Consider the following 22,535-nt stretch of genomic DNA (forward strand, 5'->3'; position numbering starts at 1 on the left):
TTGTTTATATATGACTGACCCCACACACCTGACGCATTTCCTCCATGGATGGGGTATTTATTTAGATTGCAGTCTGGAGTGCCTGATTCCTTCCAAAAGCACAACCATCTGCTCCTCATTTGCCGCTCGAGGCTCAAGGGCTAAAATACTGGTTTGTATTGGAGGAGAACATGAACATGAGATTCTCAACAACAACACCCCTGGTTTTATCTCCAGCCAACTGTAGATTGAATCATCACGAAATACTTCTGCTGTGATAATTCCATTTAACTGGGGTTAGTGTTGTCTTAGCACCATTTAAACCAATTGTGACCTTCTTAATTCCCCTAAAAGATTGAAAGATACTTGCTTCAGCAGACCACTCTGACTGCCCAGTTGAGGCTATTACCGGTCGCCCACTTAAGATGGCAGACTCTCTTGCGGCAGAAGGTAAATGTAAGCCCTTGCTCAGGCCAAAGCATCCTTTAGTGCTCCTGGAGCTAGAGCCAGGGAGATTATCATGTCAGGAGTAATCCGACTCGGCCCACAAGCACAACTATGGAGGAGGAGGAGGAGCAACAGTTGAGGGGGGGAGGCAGGCAGAGGCATCAGAGAAGCTCTCTACTCCGCTTAGGGTAACCATGCTCTCCCTCCTCACCCTAACCCATCTTCTCAACCCACAGTGTTCCCTTCCTTGGAGCTGAAGAAAAGACCTGCTGCTGGAAAAGGGGTAAGGAGATGCATTATCTTTCCAACTGCGCAGCTTTGTATGGAGATAAAATGATCTGAAGTGGAAGCAGTTTCACAACAGATGGAATAAAAGTTAAGGCATCTGTAAGATCTGTTTATGACACTGTACCTCTGTTTTGCTCTGTTCCTGGTTCAGGTTTGTGCAAAAAGGGGGACCAGAAATTCTGTATGGAGAAGCGTGATGACAGAAGTTTTCTGAAGTGAACCAGATGCCAAGTCAGGGGCTTTTCTAAACATACAGCTCTCCTTTTTTTGAATGGATCAACCTGAGTGCCATGAAGCGCACATTAAGGAATGTTGATCTTGATCATTGCAACATGAAATAGTTCTATGGAAGTGCAAATATGATAAAAGAATAACACAGCCTGGACCTGAATCAAGTCAGGACACCACCCTACTTGCAGGCACAGGGAGTTGTGATGATTTTCAGGGGAATAAGCAGGAGTCCTGCCCTTGCTCCTCGCCTGTGATGATGATGGACTTAACCTGCCACCACTTGCCTGTGGAGGTCAGCTGAAGACGACGCCACGCAGCTAAGTCTGGATTAGCCAGCCGAACGGTAAGGACACCACATCTTCTTTTGTTAGTTTAAGCTGGCAGCTTAAGGGGAAGGCGTTAGGTGCCACTGACAGGGATGCCTCACCAAGTGCTTGAGTGGCAGAAAATACACGTTGGATTATCTGTATCAACAAGCGGCCCTTGATGGAACCGCATGTCAATAGTGCACAGCGGCCTGTCACGTTTGCAGAGCAGTTACCATTGATTACAAGGGGCATGCCACTATGTTGGAAAAGCAACAAGAAAAATAAATTATTATTATAATTTTTTTTTTTTTTTTGCAGAATTTGAACAACCTCTCACCACACAGACACGTTTGTTTTGTCAGGGAGGAATATTTTCTTTTCCTGTCACTTTTCAATCATGGTGGTTTGCGTCATTATCATGCATAATTGCTTTCAAAAGACTCTCTGTCTTTCCTTTTTCCAAAAGTTGGAGCCCTAAAAGTTGGAAATTTAACAAAATAGTTATTTTTCTCTGCGTTCAACATTTTAGAGATCGCCATTTTTTGCAGAGCTGCGCCTTTAATAGTTTTAATAATTAAGAAGAGCTGGATAAAACTGCTGAACTTGTCATGTTAAAATATAATGGAGGTACTCTGAGAGAACTAAACTTGATGATACTCACTATGGGCATTATACTGAAGTGATGATCCCTTCTCACTAAGCCCATATCATATGTAGAGATTATACTGTATCTAGCAGAGCCCAAGAGGCCGGATAGAGGTTAAGCCTAAAGTCAATTGAGCCATTCAACTTTCATAACCTGCCAAAGCTGTTCATAACTGGCGGAAACTGAAGGGGAAGCTGAACTGATGCACCACTCCTCATTGTCTTATCAGCATTTTTTGTCAGATTCTTGCTAAAATATACATTGTGCATGCAAATGTTAGTCATTTGAAGAGAGCCAATAGGCTTATGAAGAAATAAAATCATATTTCAGATGTTTGTGCTTGCTTGTGCTTGCTCGCGTGGGTCTTATTTGAAAGTGGTATTCAGCGTGTGCCAGATGGCCGTCAGCCTTTTGTAACAGCAACATCAACATGTTTAACATGGGTTTAGAGGTGATGCTGTTATGTTAAAAGAGGATCTGGCATAGACAGATTAGCAGCCAGAATAGCATCTCATAGACTCTTCTGTAGAAAGTAGCCGAGACAACATCAATCTTACTCCCAGCTCACACAAAAATGATGAGGCAAGGTGACGTTTTCCTGCCAAGCCTCATGTAACCTCTTCGTCCGTTAGAAAGGCTATTGAAATACATGTCAGAACAATACCTTGACTCAACTCTTCCCATAATAGCAAAGGGCAGACAGGGACAGGTGTAAAATGTGCATCTATAAGTGTATCTTCCCCTCACACCTTATTAACGCCACCCTAACAGCAACAGGTTTGAGTTGTGAGATTCCATGCTAGGATGTTAGGTCACTGGATTAATCTGTATAAATGTGTGGGATGTGATAGCAGGGCTTCCAAAATAAAATCGAATCTTTTTAACCACTCACCTACATCCAATAGATTAAAAGGATGCAGGAATCATGTTTGGCATTTATAGAATGTGTGTTAAAATCAACTCTATTTTTCTGGCATTACCCACAGGTGTTTTCCCCTTTTTTCTTCTCAAAAATGAACAGCTGCTTTCTCACTAACAAGGAACAGGCTTGTTTTAATTATCCTATGGTTACTGAGTGACAGAGCGTGAGCCAACAGAAGAAATTGCCCAGCAAAATTACAGCGCAGTCTAACCTAAGCCTTTTTCAGTTGCATTAGAACCAAGGCTGCAATTAGAACAGCCAATCCTGGCTCAGAACATCCACTTTATTTTACAGCCTTTTGGCCCACCCTGGTGCCAACACAACAGATCTAACTAACTGATCTCGTCAATTTTCTTATTCATTATTCTGGCTGAAAGCAGGACAGGTTTTTAGAAGCAGAAGAAGAAGCGCCTGCTGGTGCTCTCTCGGTGGGCCCTGCATGCAGGCCTAACCCCTGAGTTAGAGGTGGATTAACGCAGACGCACACACACATACAGCAAGGCCCGGGCTCTGCCACCAACACTGCAGCCAGGTGTTAACCCACGTGACCGCAGATAAAGCCGGCAGGCATTAGTGCTAATCCCGCCCTGATCTTTGGAATATGTCCCTATTACCTACCCAAGCACTCTCTAGCTGTCCCCAAGCCTCCTGATGCTCACTTAAGAGGGAAAAGACAAGACAATGCCTCTCTAGGACTCCCTAAAGCACATTGTTTCCTTGCAACAACACAGTAGGTGCCTTTCCCGCTGTTTGTTATGCTCTTCTGTTATCTTTTCAATGCAGGTATTTATGGGGTGTGTTCAGAGTAGCGCAGAGACAGCCGGTCACATGGGTGGAGCTGAACTGAAACACAGCATGGTAATAATGTTCTGTAGGCAGAGGCCTCAGGTTGTTCAGTGGCAAATACATAATGGTTAGACCTGTTGACATTTCTAGATATCAAGAAGCAGCAGTATTATGTAAGATGGATTATCTAGTGTTATGTGATGGTGCTGGAGTGTGTGTGCGCCCTGGAAGTGAAGTGAGTGTCTGGACAACAATGGAAGGTTAGACTTTGTCTCGATTTCTACACAAGCCCATGTCATTTAATTTGGGAAAAGTGAAACCACGCAAATGCTGCATGTGTGTATTTATGGTATGTGTGAGTCACAGCGAGGGAGAGAGTGAGAAAGAACAGGCTGTATTTAGGGAATGTAAAGGAACAAATTCTACAGCATGGTGAGACATAAAAGTTGGTATCTGCTTTTTTTCCAGCACAAAGAAGCTCTTCATTCATTCCTTTCTGTGATCTTCTCTCGCTGTAATCATGTCACACTGGTCAAGATCCAAGCAAGCTGACAAGAAGGCACCCCCTGTCTGCCGGCTTCATTCAAAAGTGTTAACCACAGACGCCCCTTATCCCCATTTTGACAGATCTCTAGTTCATCTCCCATAGGCTGTGGCATTCTGTTGAGTGTCTCCTTCTGGCATAGGAGGGAGGGGAGGACACGAGTGCCATGCTGCTGTAATTACATTACCGCCAGCTTAGCAGCGCCACGGCCACTGACCCAATTATTCATTGAAAACATACATTTTATTGTGTCATTTGAAATAATGCGATCTTTGAGTCTCGGTTGAGGATTGGGTTCCAACTGTACGATGCATGCGTTGGCGAATACATCATGTCTCAGGAATGGCTTTGACAGGCTAAGAAATTCTTGGCTATGCAGTTCGTTGTCATGGTTTGCCTCAAACATGTTAATGATCCTCTGGGACTGTTTTCATTCTGGTATCACTGTTGGTATCTCTTCGGGTGACATATAGCTAAGAGCAAAGTCAGGTATACTATTTCTTTACATACCTCAAATTCACTCCCATTCTCACTAGAAACACAAAATCCTACTGAGTTTGCATGCAAACTTTGTCTTTTCCCCTTGTGAATAGATGATTTTCTGTGTTTGTTTTGGGACTCACATGTTTGACCAGCCTTATCTCCACACACAGGAGCGTGCATGGGCATATCAGTACTGATGCTTTGTGAGGGCCAGACATGCTTTGCCTGTGTGAGAACTGTCTTTGCAACTCATCTGCACTTTTATGTCTCAGTTTGAGGATGGCTTTTCCTTCTGCTGGAGTGTCCTCTGGGGTTCCACTATATCCTCTACGTTGCTCTTCTCTGTTTGCTGGAAAACAGCAGCATTTGTCCTTTCAGGAATTGGACTACTCATTCATGTCTTTCCGTTCCGTCTCCTAAGAAAACACCAGTGCCTCTTCCCCCTATCAATATCTGTATATTTATGTCCATGACAGCGGGGGCCAGTGGTGGATATTAAATGTCTGTGCTGATTAATCATCCGTGACCATCTGAACAAGCTGCTGAATGCTCCTTGGCACTTTTATTGGTGCCAGTCGACTGCAGATGGGACTAATGCGTTTCTGAGTGGAGCAATTATGACAATCAAAGTGTCTTCGGGGACATGAGATCAGTGTTTGATGACCAGGCTTCGTCCAGTGTCAGCGACTGAGACATCGGTGGAAGAATCTGTTTTTTACGAGTTAATTGTTTTATCAAGATGAGCCATAGAGCGAACAGGCCACAGGCATTGATGTATCACGGCCGTGTGAAACAACTAACTCCAAGGCTGAGTAATGGTCCCAAACTGACCTATTAATAGCATAAGAAAACAATGAGCTCATCAACAAACTGGCCCTTTTTAAATTGAATATTTATCATATTTAGAGCAGGAGCAGGGAGATTTTTGGTGTTGAGTTGGTGTTGAACCAACAGAAACAAAAGGAGACTTTCCATTGAGGCTTCTATCTATCATGTCTGGTGATTAAATATAACAGTGAAAACCAGAGAGAATCAGACATATAGCGGGCACAGAGTAACATTCTGCAGAAGACGCCGCTCCACATTTGATTTATGTGGACTGTGTCAAATGAGGTTGTTAGCTGAAATGTTTGACTTTCAAATGAATACCATTCTACTCCTTCATTGTGCAGAGGCTGCTTTCCACGTCAAACCCATATGGAATTATGATTGATGAGTCAAGCTTTGACTGATAGGACTGGTTATACCTGTTTATACTCTGTTTATTCCACTGCAACTCATGTGTGCAGCTTCTTTCCCTTTGCATGTCCAAAGCACTCAAACACAATGGAGTGCTGTCTGAATTTGCCTATAGTTCTTCTTTTTTGTTTCACTTACTTCACTGCAAAAAAAACTGTTCCTCACTTTTTACTATTTTTCAGTGTATGATGTAATCTGCAGGAGTAACCCACATGCTGAAAGTACAAACTTCCCAAAGTTATTCATTTCAGATTTTTGTTTCTATTCCATAGATTTTCAAAATGGGAGGCGGCCTCCCCAGGGGGCCTCCAAACTGTTTCAGGGGAGGCTCGGTGAATGGAAGTGAAGAAATATTACATTAGTTATTAAAATATTACATACAGCAGAATAGCCTAAATGTGTGTGATTTGGTTAAAGAGATAGTTCAGAGATTCAGTAGTCTGGGGGAATTTTACTGTTTTTCATACTTTTCCAGTCAGTCAGAAAATGTCAAACAGCAATATTAGGCCATGTTGGCTCAATTGTTGAGTGTCTATAGGATCAAATAACATAATCATGATCCCATAGGCATCCAGTTAAGCAAGTAAACTAAGTGGGGGTGAGGGGGCGCCTTTTTCCAAGCTTTGTCTGAGGGGAGGCCCACAGTCTCAGACTTTGAAAACCCCTGTTCTATACTAAACTAGACAAAGACATGTGAAATTTTGTCCCATTGTATACACTCCAGCAGCCTGTACACTCCAGAATCCAGTCTGGCAAAACACTTTTGTAAGGCCAGTCTGGATTTGCTGTTAGTCACTGCCAGTATACCGTTTCCGGCTCTGGGGAAATGTTTTGCTCACTGGTGACATGATATGAAAAATACAAAGAAGTGAGCTTGTAAAACTTCTCAAATACCTGTGGCATGACAATAAGGAAAGAGAAAATATAAGGTATAATACCTCCAAATTGAGTTTTGTGGCTACTGTGGCACAGTGTCTATTGAAAGGAGGGGTGGTATAAGATAAAGGGATGTACAAACACACATGTTCACTGAGGCCTCATCATACGTAGCATTGCAAATAGGTGTAATTGAGAGATTTCTGGATTTTCCCCCTTTCAAAAGAATATTTTGGGAACATTTACTTCTGCAAAAAAACAACAACAACGTTTTCGTTCCTCAAAAATGAAGAAAATACGCTTTTATTCTCATTCACATCAGGTATTTTCGATATTATACTGAAACTTTTAAGAAGTTTCAAGGGGCAAGGGATTGCAAAACTCATCCAGCCTGCTTTCAGTTCAAATAAGAAATTGCAGCGGCCATTAAACACACACTGCATTCTCAGGTGTCAGCAAGTGATGTCAAGCTCACAGATCATGAACCCACTTAGAGTGAAAACAAGCTGACAGCAGAATCAGAAAAAGTAAACTGGCGGTAAAATAAAAGCCCTGTTGAGAGAGGTGGATTTATGGGAGGGTCAAAGATGTATGATGGCATAACAATTTTTTGCATTGTTCTTTGTGCTTTAATGTGACAAGATGGCTTACATGATTGAAGGTGTGACTGTTTGAACATGTCTGACGTTTGTCCGTTTTGCCTCTCTCAACAGAGTTTCAATGCTCCTCCACATTCTAAGATGAAGTTATGGAAAGGTGCTACTTTTGCCTTCATGCTCTGTGGTGCAGCCCTGTCCATCCTCCTCTTTAAAAACATGGCCACTATCGGACAGTTCAAACCTAAGACAAAACATCCGTACTCATCTTTGTCCTCATCAACACCTTCATCAGGATCGACATCCAAGACCTCAACGCCATCACCATCACCATCAGCAGAATCGACAGTGTTGTCCCGGCAGATGGGTGGTCTTCATCGGAGAACACGCTCAGCAGACGAGATGAACTCTCTCCTCTCAGAGTGTAAGATAAGCTGTTATTGTCTTCCTTCCTTGTCTGGTCTGAAATAAGGCATCTGTGATACTATTGTTTATAGAGCAGATTTGAATGTCTCACAATAACCTGCAGTCAAATAGCAACTCATAGTTTACTGGCTCTCCATTGAACCAGTTTAACCCTCAGGAGACTCACTTTCCTTTGGTTCCTTTGGGCTTCACACTTTCTGTGATACTGAGGGTTTTGCAGCAGGCCTGCTATCAGATAAAATAAACATGTGTTTGTCTGTTTGCAGAACTTCCATTATCCTGGCAGCTACCGCATGCTATCTGTGTGAACCATCTGTTTGCATATCTGATTATTGAGAACTTGATCCACAAACATCACACAAAAATCTTATAGCCCTTCTAGTGCCTGTCTATAGATGTTGATTTATCTCTTCTCTGTCAGTTTCCATGATGTTCCAGAGCTTCACAGAGGGCGAGCTTCAGCATGTGGTCGGGACCTTGCTTGACAGGAAGAGAAGGAAGAGCCGGCGCCTGGATGAGAAGCAGGCCCGAAGGACAAAAAGAGCACGACGGCCTAAGCCCTGCTCCTTGAGGGAGCTGGAGCTGACCGTGAGTGAACTGGGTCTTGGCTATGACAGCGACGAGACGGTGCTGCTGCGCTACTGCAGCGGCAAATGCACGGCCCACCGGCACAACTACGACATCACCATGGAGCACATGATGCGGACGGGCTTCAGGAAGAAGGGGCGCAAGGACAAGGTTGGCAGTGGGCCCTGCTGCCGGCCGACCGCATTCGAAAAGGACTTTTCCTTCCTGGACAACAAGAGCCGCTACCACACGATACAGAATGTGTCGGCAAAGAACTGTGGGTGTGTATGACCCAGAGAAATTGACTTTATCACTTCTTCTCGCTGCTCTCAGCCTCTGTTGGAACAGTTGAACATGGATGCTGTTAAAAGACAAACTGTGGAATATAAACTCAAGGAGAGGAGGAAAGGATGGGAATATGTTTATGGCTGCTCTACGGCGGCCTTTTTGTGACAGGCAGACTTGACTTTTTTGGCGTCCGTCAATGCAAACTGGAACCAAATCACATGGACAGCAAGAGCTGCGTTTGTATGGATTCCATGTAAAGAGACACAGAAAATAACTGTTCATACCAAAAAGTTTTTATTATCTTTTCTATCTGTGTAGTAACACTGTAAACTGTGGTGTAACAACAATGTAGCAACATTATGTTTGTGATATGACATTTGAGTAGTAGTACATGCAATAGATGAGCTATGAGCCATTGCGGACTAAATTATTGCTGTTAACTACACTTCATATCCGTGGGTGTTAACTTCAATAAGTCCAAATCTTGTAGTTTACATGATTAGAATGGTGACAGTAAATTACCTTTCAGGCAAAAAAGTGCTAAAAAAATCCATTTCAAAGCCATAAATAAAACAAAAATAAAAATACCTGTAATCCACCAATGTTTACTTAAAGTTCTGCACAGGACAGTTTGGACCATTGATCTAAAATGATGTCTACAGAAAGTATATTGACTTAAAGGTGTGTTGAGTTGTTGTTATCACAGGTCATGACTTTGTGACCTGTTTCCCTGCTTGTATGCATTTCTGTTACTGATTGCAGTGTTATTACACAGGTTAAAGAGCATGTGTTATTGGTAAGAATTTGACGATGGAAGTCCTTTTCTATAGCAACAGGTTTGATACCCACCTTTAATTATTGTGTTTTGTATATTGATGTTGTGTAGATTAACAATGAGAACCTGTTTCAAAACACATAAATACTCTTTCACTTTAGTAATAAAACAACATGGAAATTTATCCCATCTGCACTCTATAGAATAACTCATCACACTCAAAGAAATTATCATCATTTTAAGTCTTTTTTTATACTTTCCCCAAATAACCCAGTATTGTAATTACCCATAATCCTCAGGAATTATTTTCCTCAAGGAATTGCCAAAACATACCAAGTCAATTCAACACGCATGAAGAATTCACAAACTTAGATTCATAAACATCTCATGTCTCAAGTTCCTGGTGACATAACGTCTTTAATATCGTCTGTAATTTGTGAACGTTTACACTCAGAGGTTTTAGCTAAACTGAGGTGTGAAAGAGAAGAATGCTTTTAGTGCGTAGGCATGTTTTTTTCTCGCTGACAGAAAACTAACTATGAAGTAGAGTTGGGATCTGGAAATGTCTTTGCACCCAACCATAAAACCCTGTAACTTACTATGATCCAAAGCCCACAGTACAGCCTTTTATTGGCCCATCAAATGCCTCCTTGTTGTAATGCCTGGTAGAGTTTTAGGGGAAAATAAGCTGTTGAAATGAATTATGAAGCATCTTTTTCACCTTTGACAATCTTTATTTGGTTTGAACCCATTGCAGTTGTTTTCCTGAAGTACAATAAATTATGTTTTTGTTTTTTGTTTTTGAGGAGGTGCAGTGTGCAGCGTGGATGCAGTGCATCTTTATTGTAGTTTATATTGTATTTATTGGGAAGTAAATTATGGTTTTGCATATTTATTTAGATTACCACACAGAAATGGGACAGCTTATTATCATTAAGCAACTGTGCCAAAAAATGTTTTATCTAACATTCTTTATTGACTGCTGAATAAACATAATTTCAGAGGTATGGATGTTCATCATTTCTCCCAAACTATCAATCTCTGGGTGTCAAATATTCTGTACTCAGATTGTATTTTAAATAAATATCTATATTAATAAAATAATAAAGAAACAAATTAAATAAATTAATGTAAGAAAAAGATCCCTGTGGGGAAAATTGACGATCAGATTACATTAAATAAACCATGTGGCAGATTAAAACAACAACACCTTTGTCATGCTAATATATAAATGTTTGTCAGTGATGCTGGCTCACTCAGTGAGGTTCTCTTTCTGAAATCATCTATTATAAAGCAGCTCAGGAGCTTGTGTACTGAACAGCAGTGATGACATAAGCTTATACAACAGGGCTTGTGACCAGACAGTTTGATCCCTCTGGCAGGCAGGGAAAACCAGCAGGGATGTGACTGTGACTGCTTCTCATTTCAAATTATTGACAGAAAAGAAATTAAACAAAGTAAGGCTCTTATTCTTCACCTCAATATTAAGATGATGTTGTAATACTCTTTTTTATTGTCAACAAATCCCATGAAAACACCAAAACCAACAATTAATTGATCCTATTAACAAGATTTACCTGTGTAGCCAAAGCCTGATGTAGCTTATTCCTCTGTGCCACAGAGCTCCATTGTTGTCCAAAACTATTAAAAACAATGAGCCACACTGTTGTACTGGATGACATGCTCTTTCATTACAACGAAAACTGTAGTTTATTTTGAGTCAATCCCACATAAACCGTCCTGCTGGCAGAAATACTCACTAGAGCCCAAATGTGTATTCATCCGCGGCTGAAAATAGTCCCCAACGAATGCATTCCTATTACTCCTATTTGGATCTTTTGCTAAAAACAACAATGCCCAGCTGTTTTAGGAAATTACTGAAACTATATATTTATGACCCTTTTTTAAAGATTTAAGTCTTTAATTTGGAACCAGTGGGCTTTGGGCCACAGACGGAGTAGTAATTGGTATGGGATTTGTTGAGAATAAGAAAAATATTAAATAACAGCAACCCTATCCTTTCAGTGAAACTACATAATTCTTACAGAGTGCACCCTTTATGTTTTGGAGACATTAAAAGGTGACCTTCAAGGAATGTTTCTTGTAAAATGCATCCGTTTTGGACCAGAAAACTGTGACTCAAAAAAGTAAACTTTTCAAGGTAAACATAAACAACCTTGTTTTTCGATTGACCACCATGCAGTTTTGAGTTTAGCCAAATATTTTATGGGCTTCATGAGTTATAGAACTTTCTCAACCCCTAAAGTACCATTAAATTCATTAAATGTTCTACAAATAATACTAATAATAATTTCAACTTACCTCAGTGTATCTAGCCACGCAGAAGGTTTTGGTTTAGTCCAGGTTTTCAGATTTCTGCCTCCACCTCAATACAATGTATGAAGGTGAATGGAATTTTGCTTGTGCTCGTCACATCATCGAGAAATGACACTGGAAGGATTCATCAGCAATTTGCCTTTCCGGAAACAGTGGTCTGGTTACTCTGGATAATCCACAAAACATGTTGTGAACTGTTTTCAAAGGGACAATTTCTGTTCACACTGAGGTGGATTATCAATGCCTGTGTAATTGACATCATTAATTGTAGCTGCATTCCTTTCACATGTGTCTGATCCGTGGCCCTGATATTGTTTATGTTGACTCACTGATGTGGTTTACCAGGATATCTAAATGGAACAAACGCATCATTAACTTAGGTATGTCTTTACTGTTAACATTGAAATGCACTCTCGGATATCACAAGCTGGAGGAGACAGGTTTAGGGAATGTGGCCTAATCAGAAAAGCTAACAACAGCAGTTCATGACAACTCCTTCAGTACTTTGAAAATCACAGTTTGATAATGTGCAGCAGTGTGTGAGTGTCTGAGCAGGAATTTGGCTTCAATTTGAGGTCAGAACATTAAACACGCCAAAAATGGAGTCAGAGAGTTTTCACATGAGGGCAGCAATATTTACGGTACTGTTTTGGAAATTAACTTTTCATGTGGCGGTAATTCAAGAACAATATTTATTTGAGGTATATGCCAGTCCCTCAGATGCCAGCTCTGACTTGGAGTGAATATGACATACAGTATATACTGAAGGTCTAGTGAACAGTAATGGTGGTACAGCACTGTATGTTGGGTGAAGGGTCTGCTGCTGGATTCCACTTTGGATGTAAGTTATCTTAAATTTATTATGTTATCACCATATTTCAGTATCAGTTATATTAAGCAGGAAACGCTCCTCCTGAGTTATACATGCACAAAAACTAAATGCTTGTTTTCCCCAGAAGACACAAATCCCAGAAAAGGCCAGACAACACAACTTACACAACTTCCTGCACAGTTTTAATGAGGCAACACCACCCCTTGGAGCTTACACCATAACTTCAGGCATTTGGAGATAACACAGAAGTCAACTTGAGTTATCTGAGTTAAGAGTCGATCAGTGGCAGGTCACACAGAATGATGTGGCTGATGGATGGGCCAATGTAACTTGTATTTTTGTGAGTGAAAAAATAATCTTTTTCCCTTTGGGTTTTATTTGGCCAAGTGGAGCACATGTTTCAGTTTGACTGTGACTTACTGTATTTACTACAGCTGTGGGGGAGAAATGACTTCAACAGTTTGTATTTTGAGCAATTTCACATTTTAAAGCCAACTACAGGAATAACAGAGACGCACATGACTCCCTCACATCAAAGGCACATCACCCTCAAACATTTAGATGTAATGAAATCCAACATATGACGATTTCCCCAACAGTGACAACTTTGACTCCAGTAACTACAGCAAAGAGCAAAGTTTGCAAAAGAATTTTCCAGCACGTTGTATTTACATAGTTTCTTTTTAAGTAATTTCCTGATATTTTTTTGTACTTGGAGAACCCCAAATATGCTTAAAATGTTTACAACAGCAATGAAAGTGGAACCTCTGATATAAACAAATATTTCCGTTTCTTGCCACTGCAGTTAATGACCTTTAACCAAAACGTCTACATACCCACAACAGAGAACTGCTGGATCTGCAGGAATAAAAAAGACGAAAGACCACTAATGAAAGCAACACTGGTGAGAAAATCAAACTGCATAATAACATCCATTTCATCACAAAGTACGATTAATTTACAGGAATTCGTACTGCGTTTGGACAGTGGTTTGACACTTTCAACGAAATAATCATTATGGCTATTTGCTGTTGTACTTGTATTTTTAATGGGGTGATAATGGTAGGTTAAACTTTGGCCAGCAGGAGTTAGTGAACCCCAAACTGAAAGAAGTGGAACTCTTTGCCAACTTAAACTGAACAAAGGATATGCTCAGCGAGACCAAATTAAGCCACTTCACCCATTATCCTCTCCTTTATGTGTGTGGTTTTTTTTTTTTGCAGGTTTCTTGCATAATCTACCACTATCCTGTGTCAGCTGTCTACATGTTGGTGTTTGCACATTTGACCTAAAATCACTGTCATCATTATTTGTGTTTGCAGATTTAAAGGAAATCCCATCTATATTCATGTCAACACTGTAGTGTGTTGGAGGATAATAGTGTTAGTCTATACAAGACATCTGTTGTTGGTAACGGCACTGACAAGATCTACAATACACATGCCAAAGTTTTACAGCCGCCTCCCATGTCCAGCTGCAGCATGTTGGTGAATTCAGACATCTTTAGAGGAAGATAGCAGGACGGAGGATGCAGCGGTGACTCTGGAGGACCCAAACAGCCTGAACAACTGCAGCGAGCAGGTGTTTCTCCTCTTCCTGAGCAACTCTGAACTCTCCAAACATGAATTAACACAATCCATTTTGGTTGTTTTTTAATAAGGACATGAATGATTACATTAAGACACTGGGCGTTACATTTTTAATTGCATTATAAGATTTATACAGGACTGGTTTGGGGAGAAAATGTGAGGTCATGGATACATCATTTTATAATAGAGATAAATGTACAAGTCAAAGAAATATACTTGTTGACTCCTCGTATTCATTCATAATTCATGTGCATTTCGCTATTCACATCCATAAATATTTAAAACCTTTAAACCTAAGTAAACATTAATAATTCACTGAAATATATAATTGAAAAAGACAACATTGCGTTTATACAATTTGTGTTTCAGAAAAAAAACTATTCAATGAACGATTCAACTCATAATAAGTGACTGCCATCTACGACATGTAAACAGTGTTAACACATAGTCTGGAGTAGAGTAAAGGTAATCGGTCTTTTATCTGACTGGCTGGTTTGAGTTTGAGGGGATGGTACTGGCTGCTTAGTTTGGCAGTGTTGTCTTTAAATAGATCTTGGATGGCACCATCTATGCTGTTGAAAAGAATGATGGCCATTCTGTGAACAGGCTGGCGTGAGTTTGTTTGAACAGAGAATCTTCTGTTTGCTGGTTTTGATGTCCTCCAGTGTGACTCTTTGCCAACAGTCTCACTTGGCTCTTCTTTAGGTGAATGTGGTTGTGGAGAGCTGCTGATAACTGTCTCTGTGGAGAGCTGTTTGGACATTTTGCTGATGGGTACACTGTCAGCACTAATGTTATTGATGGTACGCAGCGATATGACAGGCCTATGTAGTAAAGTTGACACAGTAATCTTTGCCTTAAGATATTCCTTTCTCGCTGTGTGCTACTTGCTGTAGTGCTGTTGTTAGCCATTGTTTTTTGCTAATAGGTCATTGGTACCCTTGTGGATCAGAATATGCTCCACATGTTGGAACCTTTGAACTACTCCCTTCTCATTGCCTTTCTTTAAACTAGGGCTCCAGGGTTCAAACACTGCACGGGCAGCAAAGGGGCGCTTAAATTAAAATGCTTTTTATTTGAGAGATCAGATTATAAAAAGGCTTTGTGTGCCAAGATGTTTATTTTTCAGTGTTGGTGGGTGTGTGAGTGTTTATAGGGGCTTTGGGGTGGGGCCATGATTGGGATTTGATAAAATAGGGAGATTAGAGGGAAGGGAGGGAGAAGTGGGACAAGGTGTGGAGCTGGAAGGCCGAAGGAAGTGATGATCCTGCAGATCAATTCACTTACTCCACCATACGGCCTCTGACCCCTTCTCTGCCACACATACATATGAATAGAGATTTCATTAGATGCCCTAAATGATTACTTTTTTATTTACACCAGACTGAAGCACACATTTCTCAGTTCCTTTAAGAATTGTCTTATAAATTAGAACTATTTCACGTAAAGAGTTTCCCTTCGGGGATCAATAAAGTATTTCTGATTCTGACTCTGATAACAAAGCCAACCCCACAATAAAGCATCAAGTGGACATTTTGGACAACTTTATGAAACAAACAATTCAGCATACCCACAAATTTCATCAACGTATTTCATACTTTTTAATGCCAATAACAACGGAAAGTAAAATAGAAAATGGAAGTAAAATAAAGAGAATTTCTGAGGAAGCGTTTTGCAGTTGGGACAACTGATCTTATGTTTAGATAACATTATTTCAAATATAGAAAAGTAAAGATCTAATGATTGAAAGCTTTGCTTTATTATTAAATACTTGCATTGGACCAGTGTTCAGAGCCTCCCAGTTGTAACACGTGGTGTGTCAAAAACAACACTAATTAGCCAACAAATCCCTGTGAGATTAGGATTTTTAAAATTTTTTAATTTGTTTCAAAAGAAAATACTCAAAATGTGCTTTATTTAGTAACAGTAGCTTACATGTACTGTGTGAATGGAATCAGAGACAGAAAGAGGACAGAAGGGAGGAAGGAGAGTTGAAGGAGTGATGGGACTGACTGATGATAATATTAGATAAGATATACAGCATTTTTTCACATGACAGCTCCCCCTTGTGGGACAACAGAAGAATAACAAACAAGAAAAAAACATTTCAACCTAAATAGGGTTACTGTAGGCCATATTCTAATGTGATGGATGAATATTGCGGCCTCTTAAAAAGAATGTACATTTAATTGAAAATTATATAAAACTGAATAAGTGAATAAATAAAATAACAAATAGTAGTAAAAGAATAATAAAATCAATAGCATTTTTTGATATCAATATCACATCTCAGATGCTTTTCTAGACTGAAGGTAGTTATAACACAATGTAAAAATACTCAGAAACAAGTAAAAGTCCTTAAGTAAAAGTACAGAAGTATGAGCAGCAAATTGTATTTTAAGTATCAAAAGTACTTGCACACACTTGACAATAGTTGTGTCAGTGTTATATAATAAGAGATTAGAATACTGGGTTATTCTTACTGATGCATTCAAGCATAATTTGTGCAGGTGGAGCTACTCATACTGTTGGGTGGGTCTGTGTTTCGGAGTTCCTCCAAATTGTATGTAAGTACAGTATTTGAGTGAATATACTTAAATTCCATCACTGCTGACTGTGTTACATATTATACATTTAATTATTAATTATTCACCAGATAAAGAAATGTGAGTAGAAGCAACTATCGTAAGGAGCGAAGGATAATAAGGGTGATGACCCCCATTTACACCTTTTACCGCCTATTACAAGGCTACATTGTCAGTAGGCTGGCTTAACCTGCCTGGTGGCCCATGGGCACCCCCATTTATGGTAACTTGGATAAACACAAATGTATTTAGGAATATGCACAATATCAATTCTGACACAGGGTCCTGGGTTTAGATGCACTTTTTGAATATATGAAGGGAGTGAAAACAGGGTGTCAAGTTGCCCTTAAATGCTGTGATCATTTCAGTTGATACTCTGCTGTAGTGCTGCCTATTCCCAAGTAAATGCATTGCAGTTAATCAAATAACCACAAACCAGCTGACACATAATGAATATGGGCCCATTGGGTCCCCTGAAAGTCTGGATTCTGCAAGTTCCCTGGTTGGAAGGAGTATTTCTAATATCACAGAGTATAAGAATGTACTATAGTTATAGTTTAATCTGAAATCAATGTAGAGTAGAAAGGAAAGATGAGAAGTCTCATTTCAAACTTTAAATAAAGCTTTCAGTAACACCATAACAGTGAAAACAGTTATAATTCAGCAGATACATAATAAAATAATTATTTGAAATGCATGACAAATAGATATGACATTTGACAATTGCGGTCTTAGCACTTTTCTCACACTTTTGTCTCTGTGATGGAAAAATGCAGTTAACAAACCAATTTCAGTGCATTTCACTTGTTTTCAATGTGCTGTCATCAGAGAAAAAAAGACAAAACATTTGTTTCAAGTGTCTGCCTCTTCAGAGTCTTTGAACGCTGGGATTGTCCCCAGACTCCAATAATTGCATGGAACCATATCTGATTATTGAGTAATTTATTTATATACTGAGAGTGAAGTTTGGACTTTTAACTAAAATCCACGTCATGCTCCTCATTCATTCCTGTTAGTAATCTTACTTTATTTATACAACATTTCCATCCTGGAGGAGGATGCTTCTTGCAACTGCCTCTTAGAAGAAATAGTCATGTTGCAATGATTCATATTTTCCCAGCCCTCTTAGGAATTACTTGACTCCTTGTAAGGAAATAAATGACAGAAATAAAGAATCATCAGAGGCTCTTTATCAGATCATATAAATGTTACTGTGGTTTTGATGATTGTTTTTTATGTGGCATCTGCTGTTTGCCCAAGCTGCTCAGAAGGAAGAATATAGTATGACTGTGATAGATATAACTGTTCACTGATGTAAAAACACTACTCCCCTTTCTCCATCAGAGCATTCCGCGAATTCTCATTTTAAGTATTTTCACCACAATCTTTTATCACTATTATTCCACTCTGACATGACTGTCTTTAAAAATTGCCAAAACTTCCCAAGTCGACCAGAACTGCATGACTCATTTACAGATCTGCCTTTTGTAAACATGCTTCAGCTCACAGGTGATAACAGGTCTTAAAAATGTGGTGTCTGAGGCGCTAATTTGAATTTTACACTCCCTTTCAATGCTCACTGAGTTATAACATCAGAGCCGACTGTGTGAAGAAGAGGAATGAGTTCAGTGTTAGCAGGTGTAATTTGTTCTCCGTAAGGAATTCTTAAAAGGAGCTGTTTGAGAAGTGACAGAAGAGGTTCATTCCTGGGCTTTTACTTTTTTTTTAACAATGCATATTAGGTGCTTCTCATTCTGACATCATGACATGTATAGGCTTGAAAGTTGTCCAAGTCTACTGAAATTCAGGAGCTGCTGTAACCGAGGGGTATCACTTTACAACAGCTTCCACCTGGTCTGAAGTAATGCATTTCTATGGTGTGCCATTAGCATTTAATTTGCAGAAAAACACAGTCTGAATATTCATTCAGTACCAAAACAATGCAGATTAATTCTGTGCAGAAACAGAGGAGAACATTTTATTTGAGCAACTACAACAAAGAACATTTTACCGTTCCTTGATTAACATTAAAGGTACCCTGTGGAGTTTTTAACCAACTCACATCCAACCGCTGATCACTTGGTGGCAGTAACGTGCCAACAAAGGTAGGGAAGGAGAACACTGCTAGCAAGCAAACATGGATGTCAACAGTGCACAATTTAAACTATTTTAAAAAATCAGCTCTGCAAATGTTTAATGAGGAAGGAAATGCATTTAATATGTTTGCTAGACCTCAAGGATACACGCATGTGTTTTAGTGAGAAGCACAACATGTAAACATAACATTTGTTTGTTGGTGATAATGTTAACCATACTTTTAGTACCTCCAGATAATCAAATATAGCCTACTCTACCGGTGGTTCCCAACCACAAGGGGCCCTAAGATAAATCTGAGGGATCAGATGATGAAAAGGATAAAAAAAAAGATAAAAGAACACTTTTTCACAAAATTATATTTATTTTTCTCAAATGTTTTGCTTCTTTCTTGTGAAATTCTTCAGGCCTCTAAAAATCCTTCAAATGAAACAATCTGAGAAGTTTCAAGAGGTTGTTCTTACGGCACAGTGGTGCTTTGAGGTAAATGCTAACCAGCACGCTGACATGCTCACAATGACATTGCTAACACGCTAATGTTTAGCAGGTATAATGTTTACCATGTTCACCATCATAGTTTAGCATGTTTGCATCCTAACATTTACTAATTAGCATTAACACACAGTACAGCTGAGGCTGATGGGAATGTCATTAGTTTTGCAGATATTTGGTCGTAGAACAAAGACAAATTCTGACCTGATGGTGGTATTAGATGAAAAGTTTAGGGATCATCAAAGTTTTTACAATTTATTCTGAGTAGGACATTACAGTCTGTACCAAATTTCATGGCAATCCATCCAATAGTTGTTAGATAGATCGACATTGCCATCCCTAGAGCCACGCCGCTAGCCGGGCTAAAAAGGAAAACAAAAATTATATGGGAGACTCATTGTGACTCATCCCTTTTGATATACTGTTTTGTACTTTTGATAAAATGTTGGTAACTACTGCTATATACCATAAAGTGCAGCTTAGTACTCCTGACAACACACTCCTGGTGATTATGCTGTTACTGTGATGATTATTATCCCTATATGACCCTGATGCCTAAAGCATGAAAAAAGGAAAAACATGATTGAGAAAAACACTTACGTTAGTATGCAACAACAAGCTTTTGCAGAACAGGTAAGACCACCTCTGAATATTCTAGTAATTCTTGCTTCGCTTCTTTTCCAGTGAATCAGTGTTTGTTTATTTTGGTGCTGAGTTCCTTGCGTAACAACTTTTTGAGCAGAGTATGGCCCTAAGTCTCACAAATCAACAAAGACTACAATAGGAGTGGAGTGTTGTTTTTTTTACTGCACGGGTATCTTTGTCCTGTGAAAAGAGAAAAATCTCAATTTGATCCCAATATAACAGAGGAAAACATTAGGAAATGACCCACACATTGTGACACCATCTTCTTAGGTTTCAAAAATTGTAGTGATAACGTTAGTTCAGGATGATGCATATCTAGAAACCTTTAAAATAATAAAAAGAACACAAATTCCAGTATGACGAATTTACAGCCCATCAAAAGGAAAATGGAGAGAGAATTGGGCCTGGAGATATCTGGGGATGATATGAATGATACAGGGGTAAGGCAGACTAAGACAATAAATTCAAGGTCTGGCCATAGTGCAATAATCCAATATTTTGTGACTCAAAAACTGAAACTTATACAAACAAGCTCTCAGGGACAGAACCAGTGCTGGAGGCAGTGTGGTAAAATAATTTCTGGGTTTGACCTTTCATTTCTGCAACTATTTTGATAAACCATTAATAATTTGATCACTTTTTACCAAAACTTTTCTGGTACCAGCTTCTTAAACGTGAGTATTTTCTGCTTTGCTCTGTTTTATGTGATTGAAATCTGAATATCTTGAGGTTTTGGACTGTTGGATCTAACAAAACATGACATTTGAGATGTTGTGATGGGCATTTTTCACAATTTTCTGGCATTTTATAGGCAAAACGATTATTTGAGAAAATAAAAAAAACAAAAAACTGTATGGAGTGTCTGACCTTTACTTTAAGACTATGATGTGAGCAAAATGTAAAATACTGTGGAAAAAATGGACCTTGTATACCTAAAAGATGTAATCCATCACATACTGTAAATCACTGAGACTAAGATCCTGTTCCTGTACAATAGTGTCACCTATAGCAATGTCTCCCAGCCTGGGGTCAGGTCCATCACAAGGGGTCACGAGATGGATCTAAGGAATTGCAAGATTATTACTGGGGTGTACTCAGATATGGACTGGAGAAAATGTGGTAACCTTACATCATACCTAGTATCATATGATTCATTAATGGCAATAATAAATACTTGTGCTCTCTGCTTTACATTGTCTCATCAGAGGTTGCCTGTTCTGCCTGTGTTTGTTTTCAGAGTCTAAACTGCGCAGAAATGGATGAGTGATGGTCTGTCAGTCAGTTTTACCCTTGTCATTGACAGTGCTGTCCTCATGCCTTCAGCCCAGGGCATCATGGGGAAAACATAAGATTTCATAACAAAACTTTGGGATTCACTTCAATCCCAATCTAAATTTTGAGCTTCATTTGAAATCATGCTCATTCCTCCTTTTCCAATTAAAGAACATTGCAAAAATCAGACCCTTCCATCAGCTTAAAGGGTTAGAAAAAGTCATCCATGCTTTTATTACATCACACCTTGACTACTGGTAATGCCTTGTGCAATCGCCTCACAAAATCTTCTCCATCTCAGTTCCAACTGGTCCAGAATTCTGCAGCGACGGTTTTAACAGGAACAAAACATAGATCACACAGCTCCAGTTTTAGCCGCTCTCCATTGGCTCCCTGTTAAACGGACATACAGAGCATGACATGGTCAGGCCCCTCTATACTTAAAGGAGTTGTTGTGCCCTCTAACCACTGGGAGAGAGGCTCACATCTCACATGATCATGCTTTTGCTGGTGTTACACCCTGACTCTAGAAAGGTCTTGTGACACATTTGTTTTTTCTGGCTTTCTCCTGAAATTTTACACCTTGTATTGTGTGGGTTGTACACTTGGTTGTCTTCTCTTTTTTTATCTCCCTCTATCTTCTTCCCGTAAAGCACTTTTGATTTCTGTTCAGAAAAGTCCTATATAAATAAACTTGCTTGAGCATTTCTCCAGTAGTTTTCTCAAAAGGTTTCTTTAAGTTTGTGAAATCACAGTGAGGTGACAAAAGAACCTGTGCGTAGGATTTCAAGGCCTCAGGGAAGACCACTGTAAGTTATGCAGATAGATTTGTTTTATACTGACTCGAAAATCTAAGGTCAGAATTTGTTTTTTGTGTGACTTTCACTACATCGCCACGGTCATTTACAGGCGACACCATAGAAAAATGCTTTCCTACAGTCAACACAGAAAGGCAGATAAGGAGGAGAGTTTGGAAGCAGCAGCAGTTGTTTCTAGTTTGGATGTATACAATTGTGTCGGGCTGCTATGACAGCTACATTCATCAAATATTCATGACCTTGTACTTTATGCATACTGTATATAAGCAAGTTTTGGTCCAATTCCTGCTCAGCGCAGTCAGAATACAGCATACATCAAGCTGTAGGCCAGATCCAACACATGAATACAAACCAGATGAACCACTCTCCTTTGGCTTGATTTAAAACATCTACAGAAGACAATTAATGTGACAGTATAACACACTTTGCTGAGGTCTTAGTCTGAAATGTGGATTTAAGTTTGGATCTTG

The 22,535-nt window shown here is 39.6% G+C and overlaps 1 protein-coding gene across 6 annotated transcripts; it reads left to right on the forward strand.

Moving 5' to 3' along the window:
• The first annotated feature begins 297 nt into the window (after nt 1-297).
• On the forward strand, nt 298-10,408 carry LOC122887221 (neurturin). Of its 6 annotated transcripts, XM_044220209.1 has the most exons (4): nt 298-709; nt 866-1,288; nt 7,463-7,769; nt 8,193-10,408. In XM_044220209.1, the coding sequence occupies exons 3-4, from the start codon at nt 7,490-7,492 to the stop codon at nt 8,627-8,629; spliced, it is 717 nt and encodes a 238-aa protein (XP_044076144.1). In that variant the 5' UTR covers nt 298-709; nt 866-1,288; nt 7,463-7,489; the 3' UTR covers nt 8,630-10,408. The 6 variants fall into 6 exon arrangements, with proteins under 6 accessions (XP_044076144.1, XP_044076146.1, XP_044076143.1 ...); XM_044220211.1 differs by lacking the exons at nt 298-709; nt 866-1,288 and adding an exon at nt 3,445-3,551; XM_044220208.1 differs by lacking the exons at nt 298-709; nt 866-1,288 and adding an exon at nt 3,647-3,679.
• Nucleotides 10,409-22,535: the final 12,127 nt, after the last annotated feature.

This window comes from Siniperca chuatsi, linkage group LG13, assembly GCF_020085105.1.
Source record: "Siniperca chuatsi isolate FFG_IHB_CAS linkage group LG13, ASM2008510v1, whole genome shotgun sequence".
Taxonomy (NCBI): Eukaryota; Metazoa; Chordata; class Actinopteri; order Centrarchiformes; family Sinipercidae; genus Siniperca; species Siniperca chuatsi.

Excerpts from the sequence above, each read along its gene's own strand:
- LOC122887221 (XM_044220207.1), top strand. The coding sequence starts at position 7,427 with ATGTCTGACGTTTGTCCGTTTTGCCTCTCTCAACAGAGTTTCAATGCT. Across the intron at positions 7,770-8,192 it reads GAACTCTCTCCTCTCAGAGT|TTTCCATGATGTTCCAGAGC; the intron begins GTAAGATAAGCT and ends CTTCTCTGTCAG.